General features: G+C 41.9%; 1 protein-coding gene across 1 annotated transcript in view; it reads right to left on the bottom strand.

The window, feature by feature from the left end:
- Positions 1 to 15,993, bottom strand: part of LOC110331074 (myosin-8) — a 29,045-nt gene extending 13,052 nt beyond the window's left edge. The window contains exons 1-20 of the mRNA XM_021211434.1: positions 15,716 to 15,993; positions 14,759 to 14,902; positions 14,518 to 14,674; positions 11,468 to 11,495; positions 11,262 to 11,370; positions 11,078 to 11,170; positions 10,882 to 10,945; positions 10,187 to 10,285; positions 9,990 to 10,093; positions 9,703 to 9,841; positions 8,413 to 8,531; positions 8,177 to 8,326; positions 6,571 to 6,741; positions 5,090 to 5,399; positions 4,916 to 4,983; positions 2,965 to 3,052; positions 2,764 to 2,881; positions 2,472 to 2,595; positions 2,253 to 2,389; positions 620 to 875 (exon numbers count right to left, since the gene is read on the bottom strand). Of these exons, the coding sequence (XP_021067093.1) occupies positions 620 to 875; positions 2,253 to 2,389; positions 2,472 to 2,595; positions 2,764 to 2,881; positions 2,965 to 3,052; positions 4,916 to 4,983; positions 5,090 to 5,399; positions 6,571 to 6,741; positions 8,177 to 8,326; positions 8,413 to 8,531; positions 9,703 to 9,841; positions 9,990 to 10,093; positions 10,187 to 10,285; positions 10,882 to 10,945; positions 11,078 to 11,170; positions 11,262 to 11,370; positions 11,468 to 11,495; positions 14,518 to 14,674; positions 14,759 to 14,902; positions 15,716 to 15,925 (2,688 nt within the window). The 5' untranslated portion in view covers positions 15,926 to 15,993. The remainder of the gene's footprint in view (positions 1 to 619; positions 876 to 2,252; positions 2,390 to 2,471; positions 2,596 to 2,763; positions 2,882 to 2,964; positions 3,053 to 4,915; positions 4,984 to 5,089; positions 5,400 to 6,570; positions 6,742 to 8,176; positions 8,327 to 8,412; positions 8,532 to 9,702; positions 9,842 to 9,989; positions 10,094 to 10,186; positions 10,286 to 10,881; positions 10,946 to 11,077; positions 11,171 to 11,261; positions 11,371 to 11,467; positions 11,496 to 14,517; positions 14,675 to 14,758; positions 14,903 to 15,715) is intronic.
- Positions 15,994 to 22,652: the final 6,659 nt, after the last annotated feature.

Genomic DNA, 22,652 nt, shown 5'->3' with positions numbered 1-22,652 from the left:
CCTTGGGGATTTGATTATCTTTTATGTATTTTTGTTTTGTTTTCTTGTGTTTTGCCGAGAATGAAACCCAGACTTTTTAGCAGGTGGGAAAGTGCTGTGTCAGTGGGCTGTATCTCTAGCATTGTTCTACCCCCCCTTTTTTTTTTACTTTTTTTTTTGAGACAAAAATCTCACTCCATTACTAAGGCCGAAACTGGCTTTAGACTGGTTTGATAGCCCAGGAGGACCCATGGGATCCTCCTGGCTCAACCTCTGACATATCTGGCGTTAAAGCTCTGTACTAGTAGATTTAGCTCAGAACTATATTTTTAAGGCTGGGACGATGAAGCCAAGTCAAAGAGATAAAATATTTGATAAAGATTTGGAAATTTAGCTTTTAACTACTTGCTTCAAAGTTGTGAATCCTCCCTTTCCCCTGTATAATGTGGAAGTAACTGTAGCTCTCTTCCTCAACACACTATTGAAAAGAAATTAAACTACTAACAAAATAAATCCACCCCTCTCAAAAGATTTTTTTTTCCCTTCAAGACAAGTCTCATGTTGTAAATGACAGTCTCTGAATGTCCAGGAAGTGCCCCTGCAGCATGGTGCTATGACATGGTCAGGATTGAGCACTCACAGATTGAACCTGAAGTTGGAGGTCATTTTTCTCTTTGAGAAGAGTGACCATCTTCTCCTCCAGCTCCTTCCTCTTTGCCTCCGACTTGGCCAGCTCATCCTTGGTTTTCTGGAACTCCTCCTTCATGGTGGCCATCTCCTTCTCGGTCTCTGCACTTTTCAGCAGGGGCTTGATCTTGAAGAAGAGTTTCATCCAGGGCCAGTGCTTGACGTTCATGAAGGCACGGACGTTGTACTGGATGCAGAAGATGGATTCTCTGGAATGTGGGGGAAAGATATTGTAACCATTCCACTGGCAGCAGTGTGATTGACGTTTATTGCAGGCAACATGGTTTTCCTGTACTGTAGCATGTTCACCCTGACAATCAGAGTTAAAGCCTATTGTCCTCAGTATTGCTATTCTGCTAATATGAAGCAATTGAGTGTTCTCAGTTCCCGCCAAGCTGGCATGGATGGACTGAGTGTGGAAGGCACGAATTATGTCGCCTGAGCAACCCTTGCCGGAGAAAGAGCAGATACACATGGCAGGAGTGTCTGGGAGAACACCGCCATTGTAATCAGATTGTGCTATCCTGCCACTGCCACACAGCTGTGAGCTTCGAGGTGAGAAGCCATAGGCTAAAGGAGTCGCCTCACCTCAGCCCAGCTACTCCACCTCAGCCCAGCTACTCCTTCCTTCAAATCGTTCCTGTTTTAATCACCGCTGAATTAGCCACCCTTCTCTTGTTGCTGTCTTCAAGTAATATACTGGCTTTTCTAAATTCTCTGAGTGGCTAAGTATTGTCAGCACAATAGGCTCATTAACACGTGGAGACATTTCTAGCATCATGTAAGCTCAAACACTGTTTTATTTAAATAAAAAAAAAAGTCAAATGGTAAGTTTGGTATAGCTCTTCAAATGATAGCAATGGGCTGGCAACGTTTGGGTGGCTTATGCAATATGTAGGCATCTTTAAACATATTACCAGGCAAGTTTTATTTCTATTGGTTCAGTTGCTAGGAAATCCAACTCTGAGAAGGCAGATATCATGACACAGGCTGTGATTCAGACGGATGGGGAAAAAAAAACCTCTTATTTTGCCAACCTTAAAAATCCAGATGAACAAAATTGGTAAAAATGTGTGTGCGGCTAGAGCAATGTAAAAAAATGTTGTGTAGATAAGTTGGAGGATGCTCAGTTTGGAAAGAAGAAAAGGGACTTGTTGTCACTAGGTAGGTATGGTCAGACATGAGAGTGAGTGGTACGTGAACTGTTTAGCATGGCTGGGAAAGGCTGTATGGTTAGATATGGAAGATATGGTGGAGAATAGAACCTTGACAGCCAAGCAAAGCCACCTGGATTTGATGTGGAATTTCATGGAGAGCTGGGAACAGAGATGTCGGGTGGTGAAAACTGCTTGTTGCAGAATGTTTCTGTGTGTGAGATGGATGGGGTCGGGGTAGGGCAGAGGTCAGGAGAGAAGTTCTGGGAAGTCTAGCCTGAAGGGTGACACTAAGGTTAATGTGTTGTAGGGGTGAAAGCTTGAGCTAATCTCAGAATCAGAAGTCCAAGGAATGAGGCAAGCTGATGGACAGTCCCCAGGGTGGGGGGTGGGGGGTGACCCTGTGATGGCAAGAATATACATAGCTGTTACCTTCTCAGCAGCATCTTCTGATACTCCACTCTCATTAGGTATCCCCTACAGACCGCCTGTGTTCTTGTTATAATCTGGGCCAGCTTTTCATCTCTCATTTCTTCCAGGAGACCCAGGAGACCAGCTTTGAAGAAAACCTGGAGGAACGGAGAGTCACAAGTCACCCCCACACTTGGGCTGTGGGTCCATGGGTCAGGTGTACAGGAGTCGCAGCCATACCTTGGTGTGTCCAAATTTATACTGAGTGTGATCTATATCAATAGAGCCCAGAAGTTTCTCAGAGGCCTTCTTGCTGTCGATGAACTGTCCCTCTGGAATAGCACTTGCATTTAAAACCTTGTATCTGGACAGTTAAACACATAAGGGATGGTCAGAAAGACATAATCACTTGCCCAACTGCCACCACATAGAAATAGCTGTTTAACTCCCAGGACAAAAATTAAAGTAGAGATCTAATGATCTAATGATCAACACTCATAGCATTTAGTACCATTCGGCAAAGAGGACTGACCTCTGTTTAAAGTCCCCATACAGGATCCGGCTGGGGAACCCCTTCCTGCAGATGCGGATGCCTTCCAGCACCCCGTTACACCTCAGCTGGTGCAGGACCAGTTCGTGCTCCATGGCACCTGCATACAGAGAAAATTAGTTAATTTCTGGGTGGCGAATATTTAGATTGAGCCTAGTTTGTTATTGATGCTTTGTGTCTTACCAGGAGTTTTCGTTTCATTGGGAATGATACACCGTACAAAGTGAGGGTGTGTACTTCTCAGGTTGGTCATCAGTTTATTTAAGTTTTCCTAGAAAGTGAGACCGAAGAGTCGTGAGAAAGTTGTGTTTTGAGTTTCTTTTTCTTCCTTTTCTTTTTTTTTCCTTTTTGGTAAAAATTATACCACACATTCTTAGCTACTGGACATAAGCATATGAGGTTAAAAAAACTTTCAACATTTAAGCTGCTCAAATGGTCAGAAGGCCAAAATGCTGGGAAGAAATGCAGATTACCAAAGTGTCCATTATAGCACCTAGGTCCAGACAGCATGGTCACTGGCCTCCATACACAGGCAGTATTCTCAGTCAGCATCAGAAGACTGACCATAGGCTGTCTCTGCCACTAGGCTGACTACATGCCATCCTGTGTCTACCTGGGCCTCGTGTGAAAACAGTGCAGATGACCTCTGTGGCCTCTCTTGTCTTCAGCACTAAAAGCATTCACAGTAGCTGGCAAGTTCCAGGGAAAACCCGGCTCAGCAATCATCCCAACCTTTCTCATTCCAATACTTTCTTGTTTTGTTTTCGGAAGAGTGTAAAAGTGTGAGTCAATGTAATTCTGTGTGGGTGGATCTTAGGTGCTTGAAAACATTTTCTTCCTAGAGTCTATGGGGGGAGTAATCCATTATGATGGAGAGTGGTCGCTGAACCGTAAAGAACGTGCTTGTAGACATCTCTCACATATGCTTTGCCCATGCATCTCAGCCACTAGGAAATCAAAACAAATACTGTGAAAATCTAAGCCTGGAAATGCCTTTACAGACAAGTTTACAAAGCAAATTTCTGTTTTGTTGGATACTGCAGATTAAAGTGAGATGGGAAAAGGATAAGACCAAATTTTCTGGTTAGGTTGAAGGTCATTGGTCACACCTGCATTTTAGTTTTGGAGTTTTCACCCTTTCTTTTACTTGTTATCTGGTACTCTGGTGTAGGCAAATTATGAATGGAAGTAGGCAAATTATAAATGGAAATTGAGGAAAAGAGGGGCTCGTCCGGGATTTGAACCCAGGACCTCTCAAACCCAAACCAAGAATCATACCCCTAGACCAACAAACCAGCTAGTGTTTTAATTTTGAAAGTAATGTGGCATCAAAATCCTCACAAGCAGGCCTCAGACTAGACTCCTTACATGCTCCTCTCAGCAAGAGCCATGCTGTGGAAGAGTCATAATTGCATTATGGGAATATTCAAGTATATAATGGAAAAGCTCCACTAGTTTGTAAATAGACATATTATTCTTTGGTAGTTTACCTATCCATTTAGATCACTAGGCTCGGTTTTAGTGACTTTTGTCTGTTCCATCCATCTCAGGGGAAGCATTCTCTAAAGAATACATGCTCATTTTCAAAGGAAACTTCAATCCTGGCAAGGTGGCCCATGCCTAGAATCTAGCACCCTGGAGCCTGAGGTACTAAGTTCACAAGTTCAAGGCCAGTTTGACCTACATAGGAAGATATTGTCCCAAAGAGAACAAAGGAAATCTCAAGTCCTCTCAAAAGGCACTGTTAATGGGATTGGAACACAACCCTCACAGGGAATAATCACATAGAGGTTCAGAAGTGTTTCCTTAAAAAGCATCCTTATTATTGGTATCTATTTGCATGCTCGTGTGTGTGTGTGTGTGTGTGTGTGTGTGTGTGTGTGTAGTGCCCAAGAAGCTTAGAAGCTTCTAAGGACATGTTGGCATTCCTAAATTCAGCAGGTAATCGTAATAAGGAATGAAGAATAAAGCTCCCACCCCTACCCAAGTATTGCTTTAGATCTATCCTGATGAGTGAATGTTGAAAGTGATTCCTATCTCCATCCCATTCCCTCCTAATTTATTCTAAATTGCATAGATATAATACATAGAGACTGAATATACTTTTTTTTCTGAATTTAAATTTATACTTTACCCTGAAAAGGGCTGACACAGTTTGGAAAGAAGAGCCCTTCTTCTTAGCTCCTTTCTTTGCACCACCATCTGAGATAAAAAGAAAACCCATCAGTAAAGTAAGTTCCCTGGGGTCAGAGCGGTGTAGGAGCATCCTGAGGGAATGGTTTGATTTGGATGTAGGCCACAGAAGTACCTGCTTCAGCACTTGCATATGTGGAAAAGAGGCTAGCCAGAGTTTTCATTGCTGACTTCTGGTACAGCCCCACCACGGTGTCATTCAAGGGGTCCTTGTTCTTGTCCAACCAGCCAGTGATGTTGTAGTCCACGGTGCCTGCATAGTGCACCAGGGAGAAGTGGGCCTCGGCCTTGCCTTTGGCAGGCTTGGGCTTCTGGAAGTTGTTGGATTTTCCCAGATGCTGGTCATACAGCTTGTTCTTGAAGGAGGTGTCTGTTGCCTTGGGGAACATGCACTCCTCTTCCAGGATGGAGAAGATGCCCAGAGGCTAAATTCAGAAAAGTAGATTTCTGTAAACCTCACTTTTCTCAATGGATGTAGATATAGTGGCTGTCCTTTGAATTATGAGCCTTCCCAGTTAAATAAAAGTGCAGAGTAAGTCGGGCTCCGAACTCAAACAGTCCCTTTGTTATCTCTAGAACGACCTTCCCATCATTCCATCTCTCACACAATCTGTAGCATTAGGTTCAGCCAAAAGGATAGCAGAGCACTAATCCCACAGTTTATGGGTAATTTGCTAAATACTTTTTAATCATCATACTTTCCCCTGTTCAATGAATTAAATTTGTTTTCAAAGTTTTATTTTACCTCAGAAAGGGTGTTCTGGAACTGGAAAACGGACTGAGCAGGTAAGAATGCTTACTGAGCAAGAACACCCATAAAAGCCAGGTATGATCATACACATACCTGTAACCCTACTGTCGTGGGGCAGATAGGAGCTCACCAGCCTAGTGAGAGATGCTATCTCAAAAGAGTAAGGCAGAGTGTGTTAGAGTAGGATACCTAGCATCCTTCTCTGGCATTCACATGTGCACAGGTGATGTACCTGCACATGTTTGAGCATGTGAATGTGTGCATGTGCAAACACACACACACACACACACACACACACACATACCCACATGCGCTTTTGTCTAAGAATATTGACTCCACGTACAGTAACAAAAATACAATTAACCCAAACATTACTTAAGATATTTTAGATATTTATTCTCCTTTAGTATAGACTATGAAGTAGCATAGCAGTTTGACTTCTTGATTTCAGATACACTGACTGTATTGTCTGTGCATCAGTTTTTAGTTTAGAAAAAAAAATATGTTTATTTCTTTTAATGACATCCTGGACTCTAATGGAGGCAGATTAGAACTAGCAGGAGTGCTCTAGTGAAGCTGTCAGGGGCGGAGTATTCACAACTGCCTTTAAACTGGATATGGGTCAGTACTGGAACAAAGTGGAGAGAAACTGAATGGTGGGAGTGCCTCCCAAACCCTCCTCCTCATGCAAAAGTTGTAAAGAGGAAGTGAATGACTTCTGTACAGCGCTTTCCCCATTTTTCCAGCTCTCCAGTGAGGGGAAGGGCAGTGATACTTTCTAGAGCTCTTTAAGACATCTGAGATTCATCCTCACACCCAGAGCCTTCTATGAAAGCCACACAAACCTTCTCGATGAGCTCGATGCAGGCCGCCAGGTCCATCCCGAAGTCGATGAAGGTCCACTCGATGCCTTCCTTCTTGTACTCCTCCTGCTCCAGCACGAACATGTGGTGGTTGAAGAACTGTTGCAGTTTCTCGTTGGTGAAGTTGATGCACAGCTGCTCCAGGCTGTTGAACTACAACAGAGCAGTAGAGATTTCCCAGGTTAAGTGGATATTTACAGGAATAAAATCTGTTAATGAAAATAATCTTATGGAAAATAATCTGAACAGAGTGGTGAGGTTAAATGTAAGCATTTAAGCTCATTGTTGTGTGTTCAATACACCCAGGGAGAAATGTCTTTCCTATGAATTCTGGGCATTCTTTCAGTATTCAGATATCAATTACACTGCAATTTTCCCTTCCTTCCCTCCTTCCTTCTCTCCTTCCTTCCTTCATTCCTTTGTGCCCTCCCTTCCTTGTTCCCTCCTTTCTTCCTCCTTTCCTTTACCCTTCTTTTCTTTTTTTGTGGCAGAGTTTCACTAGGTAACTTTAGCTGTCCTTCAACTCACTATATAAACCAGGCTGACCTTGAACTCACAGAGATCTGCCTGTTTCTGCTTCTTGAGCACTGGGAATACAGGTGTGCAGCACCATTCCTGAAAAATCTACATTTTATTTTCCTATCTGTTCTCCTGTCTATCTAGCTACACTACCGTTCTAACAGAATCGACTTTCCTCTCACTTGTAAGAACGCAGAGACAAGAATGAACGCCAAGGTACGGCTGTGCTTTCTGGTTCTGATGTAGGACGGAAGGGAAAAGTGGCTTATCAGAAACGCTTGTTAACAGAGGTGCTAATCTCTCTTCTCTAATTCTAGGAGAGTTCATACAATTTACCTTTGGCTGTCATGTTTTTAAGGAAAGTTTGTTGAGACATTTAACTGATGGATACAATGAAATGGACAGTTAGTTTCTCTTCTGCTGACATCAGATACCCTCACTTGTCTGATCCATGGAAATAGAGATCTGGTGCAATACAGCAGTTGAAGATCTGAGAGTCTTTGTAATCGCTCATTCTCTCACTTTACCCAGGATAAAGCTGAAGCCTGACAGGGAAGTAGTTTGTGTAAGGCCTGGAAGAGGAGAGGCCTTCGTCTATGGCTTGGCTCCTACCTTTGGGCTTTCTCCCTTTCGTACCCAGAACAGTGCAAGATGCCTTGTACATGTACCAAATGCAGCAGATAGATGCTATCTTGGCTTTGTTTTACATACTTATCAAATCTTTAGCATGTGTTTGATTTTCCTTGTGCATTAGTTTTTGCTAAACTACTGCTACTACTACTCCTAAAAAAAATTATAATGATAAAAATAACAATAATAATGGTAACATAAACTTCTCTTTCTTGGAAGTTAAATGAGGCAATATTTTGAAGTCCCTAAAATAGTATAAAAAATATACTAATGGCTTGATACATTTAGCTGTTATTGTTTTCTGTTACCTTAGATATTTTACCCTTGTACTAGGTTCAGTGTTGGAGTAGGCAATATATACAATATAAATGATTGTCACTTAGTACACTGAAGTTCAAAATTGTGTCCCTCACTTCATATTATTATGAAGATAACTCACATCAAAGATCTCAAAGCCAGCGATGTCCAAGACCCCGATGAAGTACTGCCGGGGCTGCTTGGTGTCCAGCTGCTGGTTGATGCGGGTGACCATCCACAGGAACATCTTCTCATAGACAGCCTTGGCCAGGGCACCCACCGCATTATACACCTTTGCAGACACAGTGATGTTTGTCAGTGTTATTAAGCAGTGTCATGTAGGCCTCAGAGTGTGATTTATGGAGAATATGTGCTTACTTGCTGAACCGTCTGGCCTTTGGTGACATATTCATTGCCAACCTTGACCCTGGGATAGCAGAGGGCTTTGAGCAGGTCAGCAGAGTTCAGACACTGGAGATAGGCAGCCTTGTCAGCCACTGTGGTGACACAAATCAACAAGTGTTTAACAATGGGCATTCTCCTTAGCCTGCCCCTTTGTCTTTCTGTTGTTTAGACTGGGGAAGAAAAAAAAAAACTTTAAATCACACACCAAAAAAAGCAAATGAATTTCTTTGCATGAATATTAAGGTACTTGGTCGTCACTAAATGGTGGGTCACTTGTACTGGCTTTTAATGACTTGTTGCAAGCAGGATTTGAGAGCAGTTTCGTTAACCACGATAAACAGTGTTCATGGTGACACTCAGTTCAAGGTTATAAGACATAGTCCCTCCCTTTAAGACTTCAGGTATTGCTGGAAGGGTAAGATAAGTAAGCCATAACCCTCACCGTTAGGGAGTAAAAGACAGAGGAACTGGACTCTTCCTGTGTCTACCTTTCTGGATTTGACCTGACCTGATCAAAGGAACCTACTTCTTTATCTAAAAAAAGCAAGGGCTAACTTAAGTCAGTGGCCCTCTCTAAAAGTCCAGTACATCTGGGCACATATAGTATGTGCCATGCTGCATGTCAGAATGAAATGGAGTTGCTAGAGAGGATGAAGGGAGAGGGACAGGGAGGGGGCATGTTTTGGGGCAGGTGAGTAACTGGGCGGTGGTTCCTAGGTACCAAATGTTTGTTTCTTCATATGTAGGGCACATGATTTTTCTTTGTCGGCTCCCTTTTTTATCTATCTTGCTTGTTGCTACACACACACACACACACACACACACACACACACACACATCAAATCACATACATATATACATATATACATATATACATATGTATGTAGGAGCTTCCTTCCCCTCTCATCCTATACAAAGAGACTTTCCTAGATAATGCTAAAACAGCATGTGAATCTATCATGTATTCAGACCCAGCTTTGCCAGGACAAAGCAGGAGTTCCACTTCATTCTGTCTCCAGTTCTCTGGCTCTAGGTCAGCTTATACATGGCTGACGCGGCTTGAGACACTTTATTTGAATGGACAGTGATGATGAAGTGATAGAGGAGTGTACAAGGAGGGTGTGAGGGGAGCCATGTGTGTATACAAGTGTGCTGTAGTCTTCAGAAGTGCAGTCACAAGGAGATATGGGTATGGGATGGGATTTAAAGTGTTTCAGTTTGAAAAATCTCCTTTTCAAACCTACACAGAGGGTATTTTGGTACCTTCAGTGCCATCTGGCTCAGCCTGCTCCTCTCGCTGCTTTTGCTTGAATTTCATGTTCCCATAATGCATCACAGCCCCTGTGAGCTTATAGATGGACACTTTCTCTTCAGGTGAGAAGCCAAGGATATCAATGGCACTCTAGCAGTGAAGATGAAAGGGCAGAAGTTAGGGTAGAAGACATGATGAGAATTTATAATATACCCTAAGGTGACCATGTGGGGTTTGCTGTTGCCATTCCCATACATCATGAGCTTTTAAAAAAGCGTGTACATATACTATGACTTACATCTGTGGCCATCAACTCTTCTTGGTCATCAATGCTGGGCACCGTGATCTCCCCCTGACTGACAAAGGCGTAGTCGTACGGGTTGGTGGTGATCAGGAGCATTTCTGAGCACATAGAGTTAAGGGTAGATGTTTGACATGAGAAACTGTTAGAATACATTTTTACCTTCCCTCCACAGACTTAAAGTTCGTCCTTACCAATTAGCTCTGGCTTCTTATTGGAGGTGATCTGATAAAAAATGTGGTAACTTCTTTCAGCTTTTAGCTGGAAAGTGACTCTAGACTTCTCTAGAAGATCTGGAAGGAAAGAGATCAAACTAGAAAAACATTCGTTTGACATATTGCAAACTTTAGTGTCTTTGGCCTAAACTGAGGGACACTACATTTGGCTCCACTGAGACTTCGGTGTGTTTGTCCTGTGGTTACATATGAGAACTGAAGTGCACATGACAGGTGTCATGCACCTTTCTGTGTGGGTGCAGCCAACGAAGCACACTTCTTCCCTGGGATTAGTTGCAAATGGGGGACGTCCCCAACCTCTGTGTGTTAACCGACTTCTAGTGTCTTTGGATCACCTCACATTATCTGTTGTAAAAGTCTACCTTGGAGACATTTACCAAATTGGCGCTAACTGGTAGGTAACCCTGGGGGGTGGGAAGTTCGAGTTGCTTCTGAGGTTTGGACATCCTCTGGAATGGAGATGGGAGCATTAGCCTGAGACTGAGCTCCTGAGCTAGTGAACTATGTGGGTGTGTCTGGCATTAGCTCACAGACGACTCTAGCGGCCAAGCACTGTTCTGCAGCCTTCTTGCATAGAAGAATGTTGCAGAATGGACCTGCAACCAAGCTGGCTTGTCTCCCCACTTAGATTTCTCAATGATACAACTACTCACATGTTTCAATATCAGCTGATGCCAGTTTCCCCGTGGTACCAAAGTGTATTCTGATGAACTTGCCCTGGAAAAGATAAAGACCTATTTAGTACTAAACCCTGAAGCACATGGAGATAAACATCTAAATGATCAACTTAGATGGGACGATCCCAGCAAGTAAGGACAGGTAGGACCCCTGTGTGATCCAGAGACTCACAAAGCGAGAGGAGTTGTCATTCCTCACAGTCTTGGCGTTCCCAAAGGCCTCCAGCAGGGGGTTGGCACTGATGATTTGATCTTCCAGGGTCCCCTACATGGGAAAGAGCAGTCTTTGCGTCTGGGGATCCAGACTTCTGGGCACCATAGCATATCTGGATTCATAGTCTGGTTACCAGGCCCACCTGCATTTTGCCAGACTCCTCCTTCTTCTTCTCCCCAGTGACTGCAATTGTTGCAAAGTACTGGATGACACGCTTCGTGTTCACAGTCTTCCCGGCCCCGGATTCTCCACTGTTAAACACAGGGGAAAGGAGATCAGAACTGTGCAATCTACCGGCAATGGTTAAGACAGTTGCTGCCAACCAGAAAGGAGAAGAAAGTTACATACGTGATCAGGATGGACTGGTTCTCGCGATCTGTGGAAGCAATAAAGACCACGGGTCAAAACTATGCACATTCAACAGAAAGTAACGAAGACAGGTGAACCCAGACTCATTGATTCTTAGAGTAAGATTTGTGAAAGCAAGAGGCAAGGAATCACCTATTTTGTTTTTTCATTTTATTGGGTTTTGTTTGTTTGTTTGTTTTAGTAAACATGTATAACATAAAATCTATCACCTTTTAAGTTTTCTGTGTGTCTTTGTGGAGTGTATGTGTGTAAATGCAAGAGCACCTGTGTGTGTACACACACAGAATCCCAAGACTGGGGGGGGGGGTTCTTCCTTGATCACTCTGCACTATATTCACTGATGCAGGGTCTCCCAGTTGAACCTAAAGCTCACTGATACATCCAGTCTAGCTATCCGGTTTGTTTGCAGGGAGGATCCTAAGTGCCCCAGGCCCAGGCTGCATCTGCTTGGTTGCTAGGAAGCCATATCGTGTTCGTCATGCTTATGTGGAAGTACTTTATCGTGGACCCAACTCCCTGGTTAGACTTACACTATTTTAAGTGTGCAGTTTGATGGGATTATGTTCTCTCATGTTGTACAGCCATCAGTACTTTTTGCTTTCAAATACCTTTTCATCTTGTAAAAATGACCCCCTGTACCCATTACATAGTGGCTCCCCACTCCTCTAAACCTCACCCCCACTCTTCAGCTTTCTGTTGACAAAGCTGACTATCATCAAGCCGTCATAAGAACAGAATCACACAGTATTTGACTTTGTGACTTTTTTCCTTAGGCTCATCTGTGTCGTAGCGCTGCCAGAATGAACTCTTTTAAAAGGAAAAGTACTATTCCATTGCATGAATATACCATCCTTTGCCTAACTATTTATCAGCTGGGAGTGTGAGTTTCTGGCAGATTTTTGCTGTTATAAACGATGCTGCTGTGGACTAGATCTACAGAAAGGTCTTGGAACGTCTGCTTCCTTTCTTTTGGCTCGTTTCCCAGAAGTAGGGACCATTGATCAGACCCTAATTATATTCTAATTGCTCAAGAACCACTTTGCTGTTTTCCATAGCAATTCTGTCATTTTATATTCACATCAACAGAGAATGGCATCCTTTTTCTCCACTTCTTTCTAATACTTCCTATTTTCTATTTTTTTTATCATAGTTATCCAAATACATGGGTGGATATATTTCATTACTTTAAAAAATTATGTTATTAGAACATTTAAATGCATGTAAGAGCAGAGACTATGATAATGAGACTTTGGGCACCTGCCCTACAGAGGAATAGTCATTAATACTTGGCCAATTTCATGGCATTGCTAGCTATACCAACCTCGCTGGGTTATTTTGAAGAAAACCTCAGACATCAGGTGATTTTAGTTGTAAGGAGTAACAGTCACAGGATTATGGGGTCTTTAGAGACCTTAGATGTTGCTTAGGTAAAATCTCCCACTTAGCAGACAGTGAAGCTGAGACTTAGAGGAGAAAATGACTTCTTAAACTTGAGTTACCGAACTAGGTAACATTGAAGACAGTCAGGTAGTTTGACTTTTTTTTTTTTTTTGCCTATTTTCAACTTCTTGTTCTTTGTCCAATTTTTCATGCCACTAATTTGACTCCAGGCGATGCCAAATAAGAAATGGTTTAATTAATTAATTAGTTAATTAATTAATTTTATTTCCCCTTAGTATAGCTATTTATCTCTATGTAATAATGTATTTTTATCAAATTTCTAGTTTATCAACTCTGTAATTCTGTATTGATAGACTGTATTAATAGGATTTTTGAGACTTCTAAATTTAAAAGTATTTCCAGAGAAAATCAGTAAACTCTACAGGTTATTTAGATGTATGCACACACTTCGACTTTAAAAAACCTTGAGCTTCTGTTCAAGGAAATGGGTATGGATTTTAGATGTATAAGATTGCCTTCTTTTTCTAATAAAATCATGTATTAATTAAATTAAAATTAAATTAAAATCCGTATTGCATCTAGAACAGACAAGAAAACAATGGCCTAGTGCTTCAGCCAATGTTCAGATAATGCTAAGCAGGTCGGTGTCATGGTTCTGCACAGTTTTGTATGAAAAGTGTGTTTGGAGCCCAGGCGATTTTAAATTTAGGGTAACCCCAAAACCCGGAGAGTCATTCGGTGGCAGTGGATACTGCAGTTTCTGGATATTGTAACCTCTGATGAGAGCCAACACCGGGGTTATTTTGAGGAAGGAGGGCACAGAGTCCTTGTAAAAGTCCAGGTCAACCTGTCATAGGTGGTCCCTGTTGTGCCACTTTCCCAACCCCACCCCCTTTAAAAGACAATCTATGAACAAGAACAACAAAATGAACAGAAAAAAAGAAAAAAGAGAGAAATGTGCCCAGCTACCAAAGCTCCACAGAAGAAAGGGAACATGAGAACCGAGGTCATATCCAGAGGCATTTGTATGTGAAGATAAAAGGTTTTAGTGCTGTTCTGGGACCTATCGTGAGTGTGTTTTGATAAAGTGGGACTTACAAGCTTGAATAGGAGAATGTTTCAAAGTCCGTGGGAGGAATTTTGTAGGTTCCCTTTACCCATGCTCTATCTCCAGCTTCCTCTTGCTCTGTCCCCAAAGCTGGCAACATGGGCTGTGTCATTTGAAAATCCACATAAGAATTCAGAGTTCTCTGGATATGCCTGAGACCTTTTTTATTTATTTTTTTTTAGGACTGTTGAGAAGGTACTTTTAAAGGGATCTCTTTGAACTTTTTTTTTTTATCCAAGTCGGGGAAAAAAAACAAAAATGAGGAAAGGAACAAATCTGTTTTCAGAAACTGAGCTGCCATTTGCTAGCCCTGCTGGCTTGGGCCGTGAATTCCGGAGTGTCCCCGTTCACATCCTAAAGTGGAGATGACTGCCGGAAAGAGCAAATGTCATGGCTGTGGTTGTTGTTTGGAAATGGCAAGTCCCATGAGGCACGGGTGTCTTATAATAAGACTGGGGTGAGCTCCATTTGTCCATCCCAATTGTGTGTGCACATCCCTATAAACAGATGCCCCACTCACCCGTCAGCATGAACTGGTAGGCGTTGTCAGAAATGGAGAAGATGTGGGGCGGGGCCTCCTGGCGCTTTTTGCCTCGGTAGGCCGCCACCACCTCGGGGTTGTACACCGGCAGCCACTTGTAGGGGTTGACAGTGACACAGAAGAGGCCTGAGTAGGTCTAGGGAAAAGATCAGAAAAGTCAATCTAGTGCCTCCTGTTTCATTTTTTTATGAGAAGTAAATGGGCTAAAAGGGGCTCTCACATAGATCATCCAGGCTGCGTAACGCTCTTTGAGGTTGTACAGCACTCCGGGCTCGTGCAGGTGCGTCATCATGGCCATGTCCTCGATCTTGTCATACTTGGGAGGGTTCATGGGGAAGACTTGATCTTCCTTGACGGTGAGAGTCTGGTTAAGGAAGCAGAGTGGTTTGAAAGAGGGTTTATGTCTGCCTGCTCATTTTGGTTTTTGGTTATAAAGCTACAACTGCGGACACTTTGCTTCCTACGGTTATTCAGTGCCTTTTAAAGGCCTGAGCACATTTATTCTCAGGTCTGATGCTAAGGAAATCTGTTTCCTGTGATAATGTGGGAGCTAGGACTTTTTATTGACACATTTAATTGTACAAATTCGGGAGGTTTAGCATGGCTGTTTTTCAGACACTCATGCACTATGCATTGATCGAACCCACCCAGCCTTCCGCGAACAGGCTACCGCCACTTCCCTGGTTGTATAGTCAGAGGAAATGAAACCGGCATACAAAATAGAGACCCAAAGACTCCTGGTTATTGCAGTATTACTCGTGTATTTCATGAGATTTGTTTTCTTTTCCTTTTATTCTCTTTTGCTAGGCCAACCATTTTCAATTTTTTTCTCATATCACCCATTACAAGAAACTTCTTTAAATATGTCAGCACTTTATGGAACTACGTAAGCAGCCCAGGAACTTTTGTGATAGTACTAGGTAGTTTGGTTTTTTTTTTTTCCCACAGGCTTGGAGATTAAGACTTGGATGTAGGGAAATGTAGGGAGATAGTGGAGGCCAAAATTGATGAGCTGAATCCTAAGGGAAGTAGGGAAGGGGAAGTTCTGTAGCCTGAACCCCTTTAGCCCTCAAATCTGGGACCACATGCTAGGAGGAAGTTGCTCATGTGGCTGCAGGATCAGGCATCCCTAGCCAGAGAAATGATCCCAGAGCAGGCCCTCCGTATTTTCACTTACTGCTCCGCTTTCTGTCTTCACGGTCACTTTCCCTCCATCCTTGCTTTGTATAACGCTTTTCACGTAGGACTCTTTGGGCTCCGCCACAAAGACAGATGTTTTTGCATCAAAAGGCTTATTTTGGGCCTCGATCCTCTCCTTCTCCGATTTTCGGAGGTAAGGAGCAGCTTCGCCAAAAATAGCCATCTCCGCGTCTGAACCCGAACTCATGGCTGCTACTTATTTAGCCGAGGTTTCGGCCTTGGGGGACACAGAAGAGAGAAAGGAAAAGCAAAAGTCAGAAATGCGGATGAGGATTTGAAGTGTGGTTTTTCAGGGCAGGCTGAGACCCCTTCTGCAATCCGATATCTTGTGAAAATCTGAGGACCCAGTTTTAGAACTTGGCAAGTGCCCTTCCCAGAATCTTGACTCCCAGGAGTAGGTACCGACATCTTCGATTACAATGAAAACCTTTCCACCCTGCTTTCCCCTCTGAACTATAGTGATCTCTGTAGTTAAAGCTGTTGACGGATTGTTTTACAGCAACTGTCATTACTTAATCCTCTTGTCTCTTGCAGAATGTCTGCATCTGCCACACTCTGGGACAGTCACCTAGTTAGGAAGGAAACGTGGCTTTGTGCAAATGAAGGCTGTTGGTATTTTTCAAAGCTACCAGAGACACTTTCTGATCTTTTAGATGACCATTGCTGCTCAAAAACAAAGGACTGTTTTCATTTTGTCGGTATTGGATATTCCATCTCTCCGTGTGCTGTTAGAGGTTCCTAACCAATTCTTGGTTCTGGATTTTCATCCTTTGGCTAGGGAGCAGGAGACTTAGCACTGCCCTGTTTCCCAAATCTCCTTTGACATGAGAGATTTCAGCGCTCAGTTTGACTGATTTAACCACAGAGAAATGAGTGCTTCTGCGCAGAGGCTCTCCTTCCCATGGAAACACCATAGGGTTCTTTTCCTTCTCCTCAGAAAAAGAAAAGCATTAAGAGTTCATCGCATGTGCAAACGTAACTGACTGGCCATGGGTCTGTGAGCCTCTGCTGCAGAGGCGTGTTACACTGGTGAACTTTTAGCTTTACTCTCAGGTCCTGACTTCTGTGGGGCACAGCAGAATTGCTCCTAAATTATGCATGATGGCTAACACTCTGTGGAAAGAAAAACTGCATCTTTTTCTCACAAAAAAATAAGTGAATCCTTAAAATAACTCAGATATGGTTTTAACAAGATGTTTGTGCTTCCAATTTTAAGTAACACTGTTTGAAAAGCATGTAGTGTTGTGTGTGTGTGTGTGTGTGTGTGTGTGTGTGTGTGTGTGTGTGTGTTCAATGCTCTGCAGGAGACTTGGCATGAAATAATTGGTTGCCACTGGAGAGTTACAGCTGATAGCTCACTGTCAAAATTCATGCTGTCCCAAATGTTCCTTTAATCCCAGGTTTCAGTGAGGGTAAGTAGTCTTTGAGAATAAGACATTCTGGAAAAATGATTTCCCTCAAAAGTACCTCCTGCTCTAAAAACACGGAAATGGCGGATAGTTAAGAACTATTCACAGATTCCTTAGGCTAAAATCCCCTCTGTCATCAACAAATGAAGAAATCCAAGTCTTACCTATGGGGCTCTGGATGAAAACGTAGAGTCGCGACTGTCCTACCCTGTGAAACAGGAAATTTCCCCATTAGTGATGCTCCACAGTCCTGGCCATATAGCATAGAGTTTAAAATCCCCCCTACCCTTCAAACTTGGTTCATGCTCAGAGATAGCCACCAGGTTCTTGCTACTTGCCCCCAGGGTTCTCAGGCTCCCAAGGCTCCCATCCATCACTTACCTCTGGGCTCTTGGCGGAGATAGGGTGTGAGGGGCAGCCCTGCTTATATAGGAACAGAAGTGCTGATTCTGCAGCTCCCTCCTCTTTGTCAGGGCCAAACACTTGGCAACAGGAACCCTCGGCGAAGTTTGTAGCGACATTTGGCATCTTCGGATATAATTAGAAGTATTCATATCATTCAGAGTATGTGAACCAATCTCCTATAAATAATTTGACAAGGACCATTCTGCCCTCTGAGAATGCTTTCTAGTGTGTTGGGAGGGGAATCTTTTACAGCGCCTGGTGGGCCTTCTCATAAGTTAGTTCTTAAGAGTTATATTCAATTTGGCAAACTGTCATGCACGCCTGTCCTGTGCTGCCAAAGATCAGATGCCCAGCAACGCACTTTCCTTATTTGTTCCCACAGGAGCCCCCACACTGCATTCCCTTGGGCCATCGCCAGGGCTCATCCTTGGAGCCTGACTAGGGCGGCAGAGCCAAATCGAGAAGAACCTTTATGCTGAGTCTCCACCATTGGGCCAGTGCCCACCCTGCCAGCATGCAGAAGAATTATTATTAGAAGTTAATGCATTCATCATAGGGAAAAAATATAGGACAGAAAAGAGAAAAATGCACCTAGACTCGTCTGGAGAGATAGCATGGAGGATGTAAGAGGGATCATACTTTATGTACACTCATGCCTCAACAACCTGCCTTAATATTAATGTAGCTGATTCAGGCAATTAGTATAATCAACATACTTACTTTTTAGAGAAAATATTTTATGGCTATACTTTTAAAGTTAAAATCTTCCTTTTTGAAGTCATTTACATTGAAATATAATTTATATATGGCCTAACTTACGCGTTTTAGGTGAGAATTATGACTTTTTTTTAACTTCACAATAAAGTTCTCTTCCTTTGCCTTGTTTAAGCATGCAAATATTCACCTACCATGAAGGCAGGGACATTGTACAGCTAAACTTCCAAGAGCTTTGACATCCGTGTATAATTCTGTAGCCTCATATATTTTAATGACACCTTATAGACGACGCTAAATTTCTCCTTTGCTTTGTAATAGCCCAGACTTTGAGGATGCATTGCCTTATGTATTTCCTGAGAAAAAATAAATTGGTAAAATTGTCATAAAAAATTGGCTCATAGACAATGGACACTCTAAATGTTTAAAGTGTACTTCAGGTACTTGCCAATGTACATTTTTCTGCTCTTGGTTCCTTTCTTTGATTAGTGTATAAACAATATGGAAGATTTTCCACAATATACAGAAGTAGACTAATCTAATAAATGCAGTGTTTTTCTGATGGGTAGTGCATGGTCCAGTTTATTAGTATCATCTTCCATCCCCTCATTACTAGATTATTTTGAAATCATGTACTATAAAAAATCTGGGTAGAATTGCATATGCTTGAGTTATAATTTGCCTTTTCAAGTTCTGAACAACTTCTTGCAGTCTAATAATGCTCTGCTGTAGCAGCTCCAACTTCTAGAACTTGGATCTTCTAGAAGACCTAAATTAATAGGCAAATTCATGAAAAGACTTCCTTTATGTCTTTGATCCTCTGGGTGCACTATAAAGGGATTTCTAAAACTTGAGGATTCAGGGTCATACCTATGGTCATACGTATGGTTTTTCGAGACAGGGTTTCTCTGTATAGCCCTGGCTGTCTGGTTATATTTTCAAACTAATGATTTTAAGAAAATATTAGTTTTGTAATTTATTTTTTAATTAATTCTTAATTAAATTCTGTAATTAACTAATAATTTACAGAAGCTTTGTTATTCCTGCCCTTTCCCCATTCTGTTTTCTCTCTGTGTGTATGTGTGTGTGTGTGTGTGTGTGTGTGTGTGTGCGCGCGCGCGCACGTGCACATATATGTTAGAATGTAAGATTGGTTTCTGAATTCAATACTTTCTCCCATATTTTCATGCCAATAGCAAATAGTTTTCCATGTCTATTGGGAGAATTATTTATTATTTATTTATTCATTTCAATGTTGTTTTGATGATTTGTTAAGTCTGGATATGAGCTTTAGAATCAGGTTTTCAGGTGTGAAAAAACCTCTGTTGGATTTTGATTTGGATCAAGTTGATTTAATATGATATATTTTAGGTTTACTCCAAATCATTACATTTTTCCTCTAGCATTTTTTCAGGTATTAGATATTTTGCTATTTTTTTTTTTTATTGTTGGATGGGTCTATTCTTCCTAGTATAATTTTCGCTCATTGATTACTGACGTGTGCCAGACACTGGATATTCAGAACTACAGTTTTGTTTGTGGGAGCAGTTTGCCCAATAATTCAGAATCTTTTGTGCTCAGGGTAGGGAGGTGACACTGTTTGGGGTAATAAGATGCCATCAGCAGTTGCTGCGTAGGGCTTCTGGAATAACTTTTTAAAAGTATAATTTATATATTTTTATTTTATGTACATTGGTGGCTTGCCTGCCTGTATGCCAGTATGAGGATGTTGGATCCTTGGAACAGGAATTACAGTCAGTTGTGAGTTGCCATGTGAGTGCTAGGAATTGAACCCAGGTCGTCTGGAAGAGCAGCCAGTGCTCTTAACTGTTGGCCATCTCTTCAGCCTCCCAGAATGGCTTTGTTTTTATAAACAGAGGGAGGATTCCATGTAGCACCTTTGTTTTCCCCATCTCCTCCCGTTTCCCTATGTAGAACACAGGTGAACAGCTAGAGATAGTCCTTAATGAAGGGTTAAGAGAATTTTGGAGAACTTAGCCTTGATATTTCTGAGCTGAACTTTTCTAGAAAGTCATTCACTGATGGGTCATAGAGTAGCGGTGTTTCGTGGTTTATCCTTGCACATGGGCTCCGAGGCCTAGTCCCCCCCAGACCTTGCCACCAGTGACCTTGCCTGTGAGGAGGGGTCTCTGCCGAGCGCCTCAGCCCTGATGCACGGCAGCCATCCCTTCCAGCAGCCCGCTGTGCTTGGGCTTCTTGTCCAGCACAGTTCCGAGCACCTGGGCACTCTGTGCCCCACTCTCTGGGTCTTCCCAAGGCTAATTGTCTGTGACATTAAGGAAAATGTTGACTATTATCCAATATATTATTGTACTTATATGGTATTATACTAGCTAAAGTTAAACTTGTGACACATACTATATGAGTATCTTTACTTTGCTCTTATCTTTATTATTTTATTTATTTATTTATTTATTTATTTATTTATTTATTTATTTTGGTTTTTTGAGACAGGGTTTCTCTGTGTAGCCCTGGCTGTCCTGGAACTCACTCTGTAGACCAGGTTGGCCTTGAACTCAGAAATCCACCTGCCTCTGCCTCCCAAATGCTGGGATTAAAGGCATGCGCCACCACTGCCCAGCCTTCTTATCTTTATTTGTATAAAATATTTCATTTTATAACTTTGTTTGTTTGTTTGTTTGTTTTTGAGACAGGGTTTCTCTGTATAGCCCTGGCTATCCTGGAACTCACTTTGTAGACCAGGCTGGCCTCAAACTCAGAAAGCCGCCTGCCTCTGCATCCCAAGTACTGGGATTAAAGGCGTGCACCCGGCTCATTTAACAACTTTTATTTTTGATAGACATAATAATAGTTGTAAATTTCCATGGGAAATAATATATCTTGATACATGTATATTTTATGTATTGCTTCTGAAGTCTTCTTTTATAAGTACTCTTTTTTAAAAGATTAATTAATTGATTGATTGATTGATTGATTGATTTAATGAGTGCACTGTAGCTATCTTCAGACACACCAGAAGAAGGCATTCAATCTCATTGTAGATGGTTGTGAGCCACCATGTGGTTGCTGGGAATTGAACTCAGAACCTCTGGAAGAGCAGCCATTGCCCTTAAATGCTGAGCCATTTCGACAGCCCACAACTGAAGTCTTATCTAGCATAATACTTGCTATATTTTTATGTTTTCTATAACAAAAATCAATAAAATAATTCAAGTTCTTTGTATTTACTTAAGGAAATTAAATGCATGCTTTAAAAGTTTTTATTTTCTTTTAAATTGTACTCATGTGTATGTGTCTCTATGTGCTTGTACTACAGGTGCCCAAGGAAGCCCAAAGAGGAGGTTGGGCCTCTGGGCCTAGAATTAAAAAGGCAGTTCTGAGTTGCCTAATGTTGGTTCTGGAATCCAAACTTAGGTTCTCTTCTAGAGAAGTACATGATTTTAACTCCTGAGACATTTCTCCAGAACTTTAACACAAGTTTATACAAAAGTTTGCACATAAAGTCCCCCCAAACACAGTTTATCATGGCCCAAAGTGGGAATGATCAAATGTCCACCATCTAGCAGGTGTGTAAGCAAACGCTTGTGCGTGTGTTCGATGGAACGTTAGCTCTGTAGAAAGGGAGGAAGTGCTGTAGTACTGCCATATAGAGGAACCTTACGCTTTAATGCTAAATAAATGGACTAGGACACAGAGGTCCCATATTTAATGATTCTACTTACATAAAATGTGGCATATGAATACAACCTTCTTTATACTTTTTAAAAGACATTTTTATTTAGATGTGTCAGTGTGTGTGTGTGTGTGTGTGTGTGTGTGTGTGTATGTGTGTGTGTGTGCCCGAACACAAATATGTACCACGAGAGTGCCATGCCTGTGGAGACTAGAAGGTGTTGATCCCCTGGAACCAAAGTCACAGGCAGCAGTAAGCCTGCCAGTGGGAGTTCTAGGAACTGAACCCAGGTCTTCTGGAAAGGAATGATGTACCCTTAGCTGCTGAGCCATCTCTCCAGCCTCTCCTTATTCTTTTGCCTCAAATTGCTATTGTAAGATTTGTCCATAAAGTTAAAGGTATTATATTTTGCATTCATTGCTGTATAGCATGATAAGCATGATAACAGTATTAAATAACAAATATGATTATTTATCACCTGTAGATGAATTTTTGGTCATTAGTGGGTTTTTTGGGCTAGAATTTTAACTTTGTTTATCTGCATTTATTTTATATGAAACACAGTGATATAATATTTGTAATATTTGTGTAATATTTAGAATTAGCCTAGATCTATCCCCCTTAATATCTTTAGTGAACTTTTTCATGCATTGAAAATGACTCATTGTAAGAAAACACCAAGTTCAATAGGCTTACAGACTGTATCCCTACTTCTTTTTTTGTTTTGTTTT

The sequence above is a fragment of the Mus pahari genome, chromosome 14 (genome assembly GCF_900095145.1).
Source record: "Mus pahari chromosome 14, PAHARI_EIJ_v1.1, whole genome shotgun sequence".
Taxonomy (NCBI): Eukaryota; Metazoa; Chordata; class Mammalia; order Rodentia; family Muridae; genus Mus; species Mus pahari.
The sequence above is the reverse complement of the archived record's forward strand: the minus strand, read 5'-3'. Positions and strand labels throughout refer to the sequence as shown.